At 46.3% G+C, this 12,679-nt stretch overlaps 1 protein-coding gene across 1 annotated transcript in view; it reads right to left on the bottom strand.

Annotated features, from left to right (window-relative positions):
- The window catches only part of LOC140694865 (uncharacterized), a 93,964-nt gene extending 82,957 nt beyond the window's left edge, over positions 1-11,007 (bottom strand). The window contains exons 1-4 of the mRNA XM_072957890.1: positions 10,849-11,007; positions 8,253-8,413; positions 7,498-7,778; positions 6,894-6,972 (exon numbers count right to left, since the gene is read on the bottom strand). Of these exons, the coding sequence (XP_072813991.1) occupies positions 6,894-6,972; positions 7,498-7,778; positions 8,253-8,391 (499 nt within the window). The 5' untranslated portion in view covers positions 8,392-8,413; positions 10,849-11,007. The remainder of the gene's footprint in view (positions 1-6,893; positions 6,973-7,497; positions 7,779-8,252; positions 8,414-10,848) is intronic.
- Between the last annotated feature and the right edge of the window lie 1,672 nt (positions 11,008-12,679).

Here is a 12,679-nt window from a genome sequence, read left to right as displayed (position 1 = left end):
GCAGGGGCCTGAGGGGAGCGATGCTGCCGGGGGACCCCAACGTGGTCAGCGCCCCAAACCAAAACTTCACCTAGATGCGTGTAGACAGCTTTTGAGCTACAAAATGTGGTCGCATTTCAAGCTGGACAACTTTACTCACTCCCACCAAGAGGAACAGGGGAGAATTAGGTTCTGCTCCTGAACCAAAGCATTGTTTAAAAAATTAATGACTGTGTAAGAGTAAAAGCAACAATGGAGTAAAAGTCACTGGCGGAGAACGTGCTTGACCCGAGCTCATTGGCCACGTTATCTCACTGACGTTCAGATGCTGGCTGAGCCCTTATGGTACCAGAACAGACAGACCCACCAGGAGGGAGGTTTAATGCGCTGCTGTATTTTGATGCCGGCAGCCATGCCTGGTACACGAGTTTCTGGGTAAACAATGGTGACAGTGTCAACCACTATGGGCTAAGCACACATCCAGCTACTCCGCCAAATCCCAAGGGCAGACTTCAAAAGGCAAAAACAAGCTGGCATTCTCTGTTGGCTCTGCAGAATCAGAGCCAAGCAGTTGCTGAGCAAAAATGTCACCAGTGCCTCCTATGACAAAATAGGAGGCACTGGCGTGGGGCTGGGGCAGGGCTCCAGGCTTCCACTGATCACCCACCAGTCTGTCCAGGGGGTGAAGGAGGTCCCTGCTTTCATTGCACCGATGCACCTACCTTGAATGACGCCTTAGGACTCAACAGGAGGTGACAGGTGAGGTGAACGGAGCCAGCCTTGGTGTAGCACGGTTCTGGCAGCTATGCCCTCAGCAGTGCCCAGTTTCCTAAACCTGACACCTCATCTCCAAGGAGCAGAAGTGTAGTGTGGGCATGTAGATCACAGGGCCCTGTGAGGACAAGTACAGATCATGGCCACGACATGCCTCTCCCCTTCCTTAAGCCATAGAGGAATGTCCGGGGAGGAAGTGAAAATTATTCCAGAGCCTGCCAGGCACCACACGCAGGTGGGACACGGATCCCCTGTGTCTGTCATTCACAGGACTGGTGTGGATTTTCTTTTTATCAATTCTCTGGCATCTTCTCCTCCATCTTACCAACAACAAGAAAGTAGAATCTGACCTTAGAATCACAGAGAATCACAGAGCCCCTCCTGCACAGCGGGCCCGGCAGCACGTACCATGTCCTCTGACCGTCACCTGTGGGACCGCCATGAGCGCTCTCCAGACTCAAGGCCCGAGGCCGTAGGCCGGGGGGACACAGCTCACCTCACTCTCCCCAGTAAAGGGGGACCACCTCTCGGCAAAGACGTCTCACCCTCTTCTGCCCGAGGGACAGCTTGAAAGATACACAGGGAAACATAGTAGAGGGTGAGGGGTTAGGCAGCCCAGAAGTGATCGTCTGCACTTCCAAGGCAGAGTGGGGCCTTTGACCTAATCACAGGGACAAAGTGAGGACGAATTTTTCCCTGCTGTGTCCCATACACCGTGACACGCCTTTCCCTGCGTAAGGAGCTAATTCGGAAGCCCCTGGCAGTGTTTCTGATGTCCTAACTTGGCATGGTGGCTGTCAGGCAGGGGAGAGGGCCTGAGCCGTGCTGGTGCTGGGCCTGGGAGGCAGGAGACATCGGCTCCACCCTGAGCTCAACCAGCACCTCATTCTGCGTCTCGGGATTCAGAGTCTCATTTATAAGCAAAGGGATGAAACTGTCCCAGGACAGGCTGTCCAACAGGAATGAAATGTGAGTCATGTAAATAACGTTTCCCAGTTGCCACGTTTAAAATGTAACAAAAAAAAACCAAGTAACTGATTTTAAGAACAGACCTTACTTATTCTACTGTATGTAAAATACTATCATTTTGACGTGTAATCAATATAGAAAGTAACAAGAGAGTTTATATTCTTTTTACTAGACAAGTTTCAGCGTCTGATGTGCATTTGACTTACAGCACATCTCAGCTCAGACCGGCCTCCTCCCCAGCACTACTAACATCAGTAGCTGTGGCTACTCTATTGGACAGCAACTCCAGGGGTCCCCCCAAGTGTCCTGGCTGAAAAGGGGGAGTAAGTGTCCACACTAACCCTAAAAGGATCTCTCTGAAACAAAGGCGGATTTAGTTTTAAACGTCTGAAAACCGGCGGGCTACACCTCCTTCCCGCCTTGGCTACAAGAAAGCCCTCCTCCTTGATGATCCCATTCTGGATGTAAGGAAGCAATCTGTCACACAGCCAGGGTGGCCCGGCCTTCAGGTTGACTTGCCTGCTGTCTGTGTCCAGTCCCACGAAGTCCTCCTTCTCAAATAGGATGTAGAGGAGGGGGGTCTTCTCCCCAGAATTTTCGGGGTCCCCATCCAGCCACTTGGACTTGGGCAAGATGAAGAGTGACTCAGTGAAGTCGTCGATCCTCTTCTCCACCACCCGCAGTCCTCGTAGATTGAAGGCCACGTCGGTGTGCGGCTGCTCGGCCACCTCCCCATACAGCATAAAGACAAAGAGCTGAGAGTCGTAGAGCGTGGTGCCATACAGCTCCTCTGTGCGTGGAGCTTCTAGAAGGTCTTGGCCAAGAGGCAGTCAGTAATGGTGACAAGGCCCATGACATTGCGGTGGGTCTGGAAGTCACTCCATCCATTCTCGGGCGCATAGAGATAGCTATAGTAGATACAGAGTGCCCACTGGGAGCCGCACGCTCTGATCTGGCTCACCAAGGAGATTCCATTATAGATGCAAAAGAAATTCTCTAAGATGATCCCCACAGGTTGGACCACAATCAGGAGAGTCTGGCGGTCCTCAGCGCACTGCATGTAGTCAGGGGCGTTCATGTTGCAGGCGCTGCCGAGAAGGGAGGGTAAATCGATGTACATACTGTGCTGTGGGCTGCGGGCCTCACTGGGATGTGGCGACCTGGTGTGCACCAGCCAGAAGGCAAGGGAAGTCCAAGCAAATCGGGGATAAGTTTGTCCTCAGCGTCTGCACATGGCTACTGAAGCTCAGATCACATTACCCAGCTTTTGGTCTAGGCTTCCATCCCCTGCAGAAAAGGATCATTTCTTGTTTTCTGTTTCCAAGCACCTAGGCAGGCCCTGATGCAAAGTCGGTGCTCAAAACTGCTGAATAAATGAATGAATAAAGGAACTGCTTCCCCACCCCTCAGCAGGATATAATGCAAAGAACCATAGTAGGATCAAAATATCTGGATTTCAACGCCAATTTATTTGAACTCCTAAGGTGCAGAATAATGGGTAAGAAAACTTGCTTTGGGGAGGAGGGTACAGTTCAGTGGTAGAGCACGTGCTTAGCATGTTCAAGGACCTAGGCTCAATCCTCAGTACCTCATTTTAGAAAAATGAAACAAATAAATAAACTTAATTAACCCCCTCAAAAAATATTTTCTCCATTCAAAATTCAAAAAAAACCACCTTGCAATTGACACAACATTGTAAACTTGACTATACTTCAATTAAAAAAAAAACTTCTTGCCTTACAAGAATATATCTGGATTATGGAAGTTTGCAAATGTAAAATGCCTAGGGTACCACCTGCATAAGAAGAAGGAAGTGTACAAATGTACTATCCCTCATTTATGAGCTATTTTTCCCTTGGGGAGATTATAACCTCTCAGAGATATTTTTCTCATATTAAAAAAAAAAAGAAAAAGAAAACATTACCTGATTCTCCATACTGCTGAAGAATCAGATAACCCTATGAAAGTATCTGACCCACAGAGTTTATTCAATAAATGTTTGTTGAATGAATGAATAAACAAGCAAAGTGAATGCTGCTCCCTGCCACAGACAATCATAATGGTACTGCTTGGAAATGCCATGCCCACGTTCCACCCAAATCTTCACTAACCACGTGGGTGACCTGGGCAGACCTGTGTGCTTCTCTCAACACCAGTTTATTCATAAATAGAAATGAGGGCAATAACACAAACCTAAAAGGGTTAGTGAGTCACGAATGAATAGTACCCCAACTTTGCAAGATGGAACTATTAAAGAAAATTGGGCAAAGAGTCCATAGGCCCTCTCCATATTATCTCTTACAACTACATGGGAATCTACCTTACATCTAAAAATAAAAAGTCTATTATTTTAAAGAGGCTATTGAGTTTAAATCAGCTCACCGTCTCAAATAAGGAACACACAGTACAAATAAGAGAATGCGCAGCCCATGAGATGCACTCAGTAAATATTCCCACTGAACCCACTGGTCCCTCCAAATTCAGAGCATGAGGATGTGTCCTCTTGGCCAGAGGCCACTGCACCTGAAGCTAAAAAAGCTAATGGTCCCCACTTTCAAAAGCCCCTGCCACCAACCTAGGTCTAATTTTGTATTTGTAATTTTTTTTCTTTTTATAAAATAGAAATCCCCAATTGCATAGCCTTCAGGTCACCAAAACCTGACCACAGAGATCATGATGGCAACCCTCCTTGGTGAAACAATAAAATGAAAAGCCATTTCCACAAGACCTGTGTGTAAATCTACTAGGGAACTTCATCCTGGACTGAGAGGAAGAGGACTGGGGAGGAGGGGGCAATCTGAGGCACACAGACCCATGGGCCACCTGTCCCACGATGGACATTACACTCAACCCTCACCCTCCAGGAACTTCAAAATACACACAGACAGAGTGATGTGGACAATATATATGTATTTTTAAAGAAATTCCGACTCTCTAGCAGGTCTTGTATCTACCGAGACACAAATGGCTTATGTGTATAATGTTTCACAAAAGCCTTAAAACATTACCACCCCAACTTGACACATTAAGAAACTAGGGATAGAGGTTTATCACATTGTGCAAGATTAGAGAGATGCCACATCAGACACTGTATTTAAACCCAAGCCTTTGCTCCAGTGCTCACACAAGAAAGTGTGACATACTGCCCCTTTCCTGCCCTCTCCCTGCAATAAATCTCTGAAGAGTCTTTTCTGTGCCACGTGGAATCACAATCACATCAATTTACCACAAAGAGCTATGTGACTCCTTGGAGGACGTGTCAAAATCTAAAGGGTTGTGATGGGAGGAGAGATTTGAATTTTCTGTTTCTCAAAGGAAACATGGCTTTAAAAGAAACTGAAAAGCACTTATCTAGTCTAAGCCCTCATTGTGCAGAGAAGGAAATGGAGGCTCAGAAGAGATGAGGAAAGGGACTTATTAACAAATATTGCCTCAGTGCAGCACCAAGCCAGCCCTGGGCCCTTCTGGGGGAGTACCTGGAAGGCCCAGGAAAATGATTGTTAGAAAAAGGAAAGAGAAGAAGCATACAAGGCCCTGTCTCTACACCACCATACCATGAAGTTCCACCAAATTATCCAGTATTGGGTGCAGCCAAAATTTAGGTGGGCTAAAGAGGTTATAGAAACCTGGAAGTCTCAACCATAGTGGAAATTCCAACATTTACTGTTTTTTTCCAAGTTCAAGCATCAGTTCAGTGGGCGCTCCATACGAGGGACTACACGAGGCCTGGAGTTCTCCCAAATACAGATCTCTATTATCACGTGTGCAAACCACACACAGGCCCACCAGAAGAAAAACGCCCACACATAAGATGGAACTACTGAAACAGAAAAGAGCCAACCAGCATATATTGCTAGCAAAAACGGTGCTGCTAGAAATAGACTCATGGACATAGAAAGCAAACTGTTGTTAGCAGGCAGGAAAGGGAGGATTAACAGATACACATTAATAAATATAAACTAAATGACAAGGACCTACTATATAGCACAGGGTACTATTTTCAATTTCTTGTAATGAGTTGTACTAAAAACAATCTGAAAAACATTTATATACATATGCATAAGCTTATAACTGAATCTCTGCTGTACATCTGAAGCTAACATGGTAAATTTACAACACTTCAATAAAAAATAATTTTATATAATAAGTAAAAATAAAAGCAACGCCATAAAAAAAAAAAGTAAAAGAACACGGTAATCCCCTTAACTGTAGGTGGTGGAGAACTCTGCAAGCACCAAGTCCACTCGAATACTCCAGCACTGGCGGTCACTCATTCTAACCATCAGAGAATCACTTGGCTTCTACGAGGTTACTTTTCTCTTCAGTGAAAGGCTACAGTTCAATCTAATGATGTATTGAATCTCATCATTCACAAACCCAAGATTTCCCATAGGCCTGGCTCTGGACAGATGAAAAGATAGGGTCCCAGATATATTCGTGTGTAGAAGAAGTTTATGCCATAAAGACATTAATTCTTCCTGCTTTCATAGACAGATTCATTGCAATTCTGATTAGAATTCCTCCCAGATATTTCATGGAATGTAACAAGTTAATTTATGGTCAGGAACAGCCAAGAAACTTCTTTAGAACCACCACTGGGAAGGGGTGGATAGGTCATGCATTTCAACTGGTCTTTCTGATGTGATGAAAACGTTCTGGAATAATAATGGTTGCACAAATGTGAATATGCTAAAAGCTGCTGAATTGTAACATTCAAGTGGGTGGACTTCATGGTGTGTGAACAATATCACAATAAAGCTGTTATATGAAAAAATCCTTCTTGCCAATTATTTTTCCCTCTATACTACTAGTCTGTCCCACAATTTAATTAAAACAAACAAACAAAAAAAACCAAAACAAACCAGATTTTGCCAGGAGCTCTTTAGGAGTGCAATGTCCCTGGGTCTCCAACGCCTCAGGTTGTGCTGTTCCTGTTAACACACAATAGCTGGGCTGGACTAGTTAGGGACTATAAGTATCTTTTTAAGATCGACGGTCTCACGTTTCACCCTGGGAGAGTGAATGATGGAGGATGAGACAGCCTCATGCCTTCAGCTCATTTTTAACTGAACCAAGCCCTGCTTTCACCACTGTAATCCCTCTCAGTATAAAAACATGTGACATCAACAAGCACCGCCATCATAACACCTGAAAGTGTTCAAGGTACTTACCTGGGGCAGAAATCCTGATCAAGGAGACAGAAGCTCCCTCAGCACTGCCGCTCCCTTTTCCCGACTCCACCAGGAGAAGCTGGGAGTTACAGCCGCGGGCTCTCAGCCTGGGGAGCAGCGCCCACGCCGCTAATCTGGACCTCAGGGATCGGGAAAGGGAGAGGAAGGCAGCCCCGGGGTCGCGGGGCAGGGAGAGCGGGGTGGGGGACGCGGGCTGCAGCCCCGCTCGGAGGCCAGCCCCAGCCCCAGCCCAAGCCGCCCGCCCCGTCCGGGTGTGCAGACCCCGCCCGCCCGGGACACAGCCCGCCCAGTGCTGGGGACGGGTCGGCGGCCTAGGAGAGGAAGCCCGGGAGGGGAGGACTCGCGGGCGGGAGAGGGGAAGCGGACGCCAGCCGCGGACTGAGGGGAGCCCGGCTGGGCCAAGAGGCGCAGGGGCACACCTGGCCCTGGACAGCTGTGGCCGGGGCGCCGGGGCAGGTGGCGCGGGCAGAGGGGTCTGGCCCGAGCAATCCAGCTGAACACACGCTGACTGGCGCCCTGGGGGGCTGTGACACGCCGACCGCCCTCCCGCAGCCGCCTCACCCCTTTCCCGATATCCCCTCACCTTGCACTTCCACAGCCAGAGGCCCCGGCCCCAGGCAGTAGCCAAAGGCCTACAGGGCGACAGAGCTGAGAAGCCATTGGGGCCGATCCCCGGCTCGGAGCTGGAGCTTCCAACCCGCGGTCCAGCTGGCAGCAACTGCGCATGCGCAGGAGGGCCAGCGATCCGCTCTGGGTCCTGAGAGAGAAGGGGAACCGAGGGAGGGAGAATAGGGGAGGAGGAGGGGAGGCGGGGAAAAGTGGAGGGAGACACATGGACAGGAGGAGCAGAGGGAAGGCAGTTATCTGGAATTGGGAGGGGAATAACAGAGATGGGGAGAAAGCGTTTTACCTCTTGTGGCACCCCGAAGGAGGCAGCAGTCCTGCCTATACACCCTTCTCTTACCCGTCATTGCCCACAGCTCATATTTTACGTCCCTGGCCCAGCCCTCCAGCTAAGGTCTCTGCAGAAACCCTACGGGTATCATACCCGTTGCCCCCACAAGGAGCTAGGTTTACTGTTGCTCAGGGAACCAAGCACCCGCAGGTGTTGTTTCTCAGAACTACCTTGGGAAGAGTACATATTCCCCTTTTACACGCTGGGAAACAGGCAGGCACGATCTCTGCCTTAGCTCCACTGTCCCAAATGTTGGGCTGGCAGGGAGCAGGAGGTAAAATGTCAGAGCCCCAGAAGGAGCAGACTGCCTGAGTGTTGGTGTAGAGTCCCCATCCCTCCTGGGTAAACCACACCCCAACCTCGGGGAATAATCAAGGGCTCACCGTAGGCCCCTGTGTGTGGGAGAGCTGCCCTCAGTCCCAGTGTCCAACTTGCTAGGTAGGTAGAAGTGTTATTGAGTCCAAATTCATTCTCCTCAGTGCAGGACAGGCCAGTAAGTTGGGAGACCAAGTGTTGGGGCATGGAATAGCAAGTTTCTGTAGACCTAGATGGCAAACTAATGTCCTGGAAAACCATCTCCCCAAGTCAGAATTCAGACTGCTTTCCTATGTGCTTGGTTTTTGCAAACTTCTTGGTGTATGAATTCTTTGTTTTTAGAATCCTTTGTTCTTGCAGCTATCTCCCTGGGTCAGATCCCTGTAAACCTCCAACAAAACAAACGTTATTTTCTATTCTGCAACGTGTTATCTTTATATGATTGGAAAAGTGTTAAATACCCTTAAAGGTCAGAGCCTTCAGAATAGGCTCTCCTGTATATTTTAGGCTCTAGGCAACATTGTTTTACAAGCAAGAAGAAGCCTAGGAGACAGAGCACAGGGTTAAAGTCAAAGGAACAGATCTAATATGGAGTCAGATTTCTTCTTTTCTATTACTGTGGCAGAAGCCACTTGAGGATTTAAATCCCTTAAAGTTAAAAATAAGTAAAACTTTAAAGGAATTTACATACATTGGTGGGAACTTGCATAGCATATCTGGAAAAGCACACAAAGGATTGTAAACATTGGCATCTCCAGGGAGGCATGTAAGAACAGAGGATGAGGGAAAACTTCTTTCACTTGAGTATTTTTTGCTCTGTTTGAATTTTTTTAACCATATGCATATATTTCTTTTTCAGTTAAAATAAATGTGTAATGGAGCAAAGGAGTAACTAGCTCAGCAAATACAGCAGCCATAGACTCACTGAGTCATCATTTTCGATTTAAGCCAGGAAGCATTGATTGTCTCTCTCCTATGTGCCCAGTGCTGTTTTAAAACATTTTTATATTTTTTTTTATAAAATAATAACATGCTATTCCTCACCCCTGCTCAGGGCTGGTGGGAAACCAACTGAGTTTTTATTGAGTTGTTTTCCAAGGAGTAGAGATGAGTTATAAACAGAACACAACTTCAGGGCAAAACAGGCGGACTGGTTTTCCAGCAGGCCAGATAGCGATGATGGGTTTTCAATAGAGGCGCACAGAGGCTGAGAGAGAAAGCCTCCAGGACCCTACAGAAAGCTGCCCACAGTGCCTTCTCCATGGCACTACTGAAATAGGAAAGAACAAATCTGACTCCATATTAGATCTGTTCCTTTGACTTTAAACCTGTGCCCTGTTTCCTAGGCTTAGTCTTGCTGTTTCTGCACCTTTTGTGAAACAATGTTGCCTAGATCCTGAAATATACAGGAGACCCTATTCTCAAGGCTCTGACTTTGAAGGATATTATCACTTTTCCATTCGTATAAAGATAACAAGATACAGAATAGAAAATAACATTTGCTTGTTGGAGGTTTACACGGATCTGACCCAGGTGAAGAGCTGCAAGAACAAAGGATTCTAAAAACAAAGAATTCATACACCAAGTTTGCATCAACCAAGCATTCCCGCTTCCCCTTTTTAATATAAGAAGAGCCTGAATTCTGACTTGGGATGATGGTTCTCCAGGACATTGGTCTACCATCTTCTCCACTGGCTTTACAAATTAAAGCCGCTATTTCTTGCCCCAAATCCTTGTCTCCTGATGTGTTGGCCTATAATGCACGAGTAGAACAAGCATGGACTCGGAAACACAAACATACATTGAAAGTACGCATTTGGTATATTAAATGACCTGCTTCCACTCGTATTCCTGAGGTTTTCTTCTCTTGACCACTCCTACTATATTTATGAAAAACCTGTCATGTGGACACATTTCCTTCTCTAGCCACTACCCTTCCATGTAAAAACTGATGCCAAGAAGGCAATGGAAGTTGCTAGAAGGTATTACCTGGCCAAAAAAGAGCAGAAGTGGGTTCTGGCTGATGTTCAGGAGCAGGCCGGGGCACCTGACAAGATGTCATAAGTACGGATAGACAGCTGGGCACCAAAGGAGAAGCTTCTAAACTTCCATGAGGGACTTGGATAGGAAGGAACAGTCCCAGACTATAGCTCTGATCCCACCACGAGCTTCCTGGGCAAGGCTGGGCAAGTCATTTAAATTCTCTAGACCCGTGCTGTCCAACACGGGAGCCACCAGCCACATGCAGGATTATGATGTTATTCTGTAGCCAGACAGAATTATAAATAAACACTTTATTGCAAAGGGTCAGCAGGTATAATATTTAAAAACATTATTGGTTATCTTGCCTTAACAAGTTATTTTTGTATGTCTAGCTTTCTGTGGGTTGTAATGCCTGCGACTAATGTTTCCCTTACAGTGAGGTATTTTGAAATTATAAGTTACTGGACACAGTACACTCATATCACAGTTGAAAAAAACTGATTAAATAAGCAAGGTGATCTGACTTAGTAGTTATGAGCAGGGGCTCTGGGGCCAGCCTGCATAAGTATTAATTCTCACTCTCCCTCCAGGGAGTTCTGTGTGAATCTTGGACAAATTATTGTTGCTGTTGTTGTTGTTGTTGTCGTTGTCATTGTTATTGCTTGTGCCTCTTTTCCTTACCTTTTAAATAGCGAGGAAAATGTAGACTCTATCCCCTACAGTGTTGGCAGGATTAAATGAGTAAACGTCTGTGCTGCCCACTTCCCTGGGTTTCAGCATTCTCCAGGCAATCAGTGCAAAACACAGTGGCATTCTCCACTGTCTTCGTCAGTCTGGGATTCTGTAACAAATTACCGTGTGTCGGGTGGCTTAAACAACCAGCATATTCCTTATGGTTTGGAGGCTGAGGCTTTCAAGGTCAATGTATCTGGGAGAGGATTGCCAGCTCGAAGATGGCTGTCTTCCCACTATCTTCATGGCCCAGAGAGGAGAGAGAAGCAAGCACTTTGGGGCCCTGTATAAGAACACTAATACCATTCATGAGGGCTCTACTCTCATGACCTCATTTTATCCTACTAATCACCTCCCAAAGGCCCCGCATCCCTATATCATCACCCTGGGAGATGAGGTTTCGACATATGGATTTTGAGGGGATGCATTCAGTCCACACATCGGCTAACTCTCCCAAACATGCAGTCATCAAACCTGTAGCTAATTTCAAAATAATGTTTATATCTCTCTGCCCATTTCCATTCCTACATCTACTAACACTGAAGCCCTGCTACATTTTATTTCTTATTTTCCTTGTGAGGTTTAATTGATTCCTCTAACTCCAAGGATTCGCTCACTCCAGTCTGCTTGACAGCCCTGCCAGGTAGGTCTTCCTTAAAACACCTTCCCACTTCACCTGGTTGTTTTTTAGGTGCAAATGTCAGAATTCTCTCCACACCCCATCCTAGACCTTTAATCCCTTACACTACCACTCACTATGTTATTTTCCTATTACCACTGTAACAAATTCCCATAAGCTTAATAGCTTAAACCAGCACAGACTTATTAGCTTATGGCTGTGGGTGTCAGAGATCCAACACAGTTCTCATTGGGATAAATTCAAGATACCAGCAGGGTTCCTTCCTTCTAGAGGGTCTAGAAGAGAATGTTTCCTTTTTTTTTTCCAGTTTACAGAGGTCACCCACCTTCCTTAGCTTGTGCCCCTCAACTTCCTCCATTTTCATGGTCAGCAGCCTTTCTGAACATTGCTCCATCGCTACACCTCCCTCTGATTTTAAACTCAGCTGGGAAATATCCTCCAATTTAAGGACCCCTGTGATTACATTCAGCCCACCTGGACAATCCAGACTACTCACCCTATTGTCTCATCTCAGGATCCCCTTGTCCCATCCCACTCAGGCAGTATGTATGTGGCTGTGACATTCACCTTGTGTAACATTTCCTCATGAGCAATTTATGGTTCAAGGCACTTATAAGTGACTTTTTGTTTTTCTTCCTTATCCTTTCTACATTCAGTTTGTCTGGTGAGATTATATGAATCCATTTTATTTGTGCCCCTGCACTAATCTATAATAATGTATCATGGGTTTAAAGGCTAACTAATAGACAATTTAGGAGACAGAAATCCTCTAAGATTTTTAATACTAAAATATCTGTCATCCCTTTTGCCATGTACAGTAACATGTCACAGGTGGCTACCCTGTGGCCGGGGAGGGACATGATTCTGCCATCACACTCCCCTCATACTCACCAATGTGCTGATCAACTAACCAAGGATCTATGCTCTCCAATTCACTCACTTCCTCCTCCTTTGCATTGACTATCCTGTTCCCACCGCTTCCTTCATTCACCACATCAGGATTTCATGACCACATTCTCCCCTAAATGAAATGGGTATCTTGCATCTAATGTCTGACAGCTGTTCTTATTGTATATGCACACACTGACCTACACATAATCCCGTCCATCTCTTTATTTTCCTAGAATCTTCCAGAAGAAT

The sequence above is a fragment of the Vicugna pacos genome, unplaced genomic scaffold (genome assembly GCF_048564905.1).
Source record: "Vicugna pacos unplaced genomic scaffold, VicPac4 scaffold_106, whole genome shotgun sequence".
Classification (NCBI taxonomy): domain Eukaryota; kingdom Metazoa; phylum Chordata; class Mammalia; order Artiodactyla; family Camelidae; genus Vicugna; species Vicugna pacos.
The sequence above is the reverse complement of the archived record's forward strand: the minus strand, read 5'-3'. Positions and strand labels throughout refer to the sequence as shown.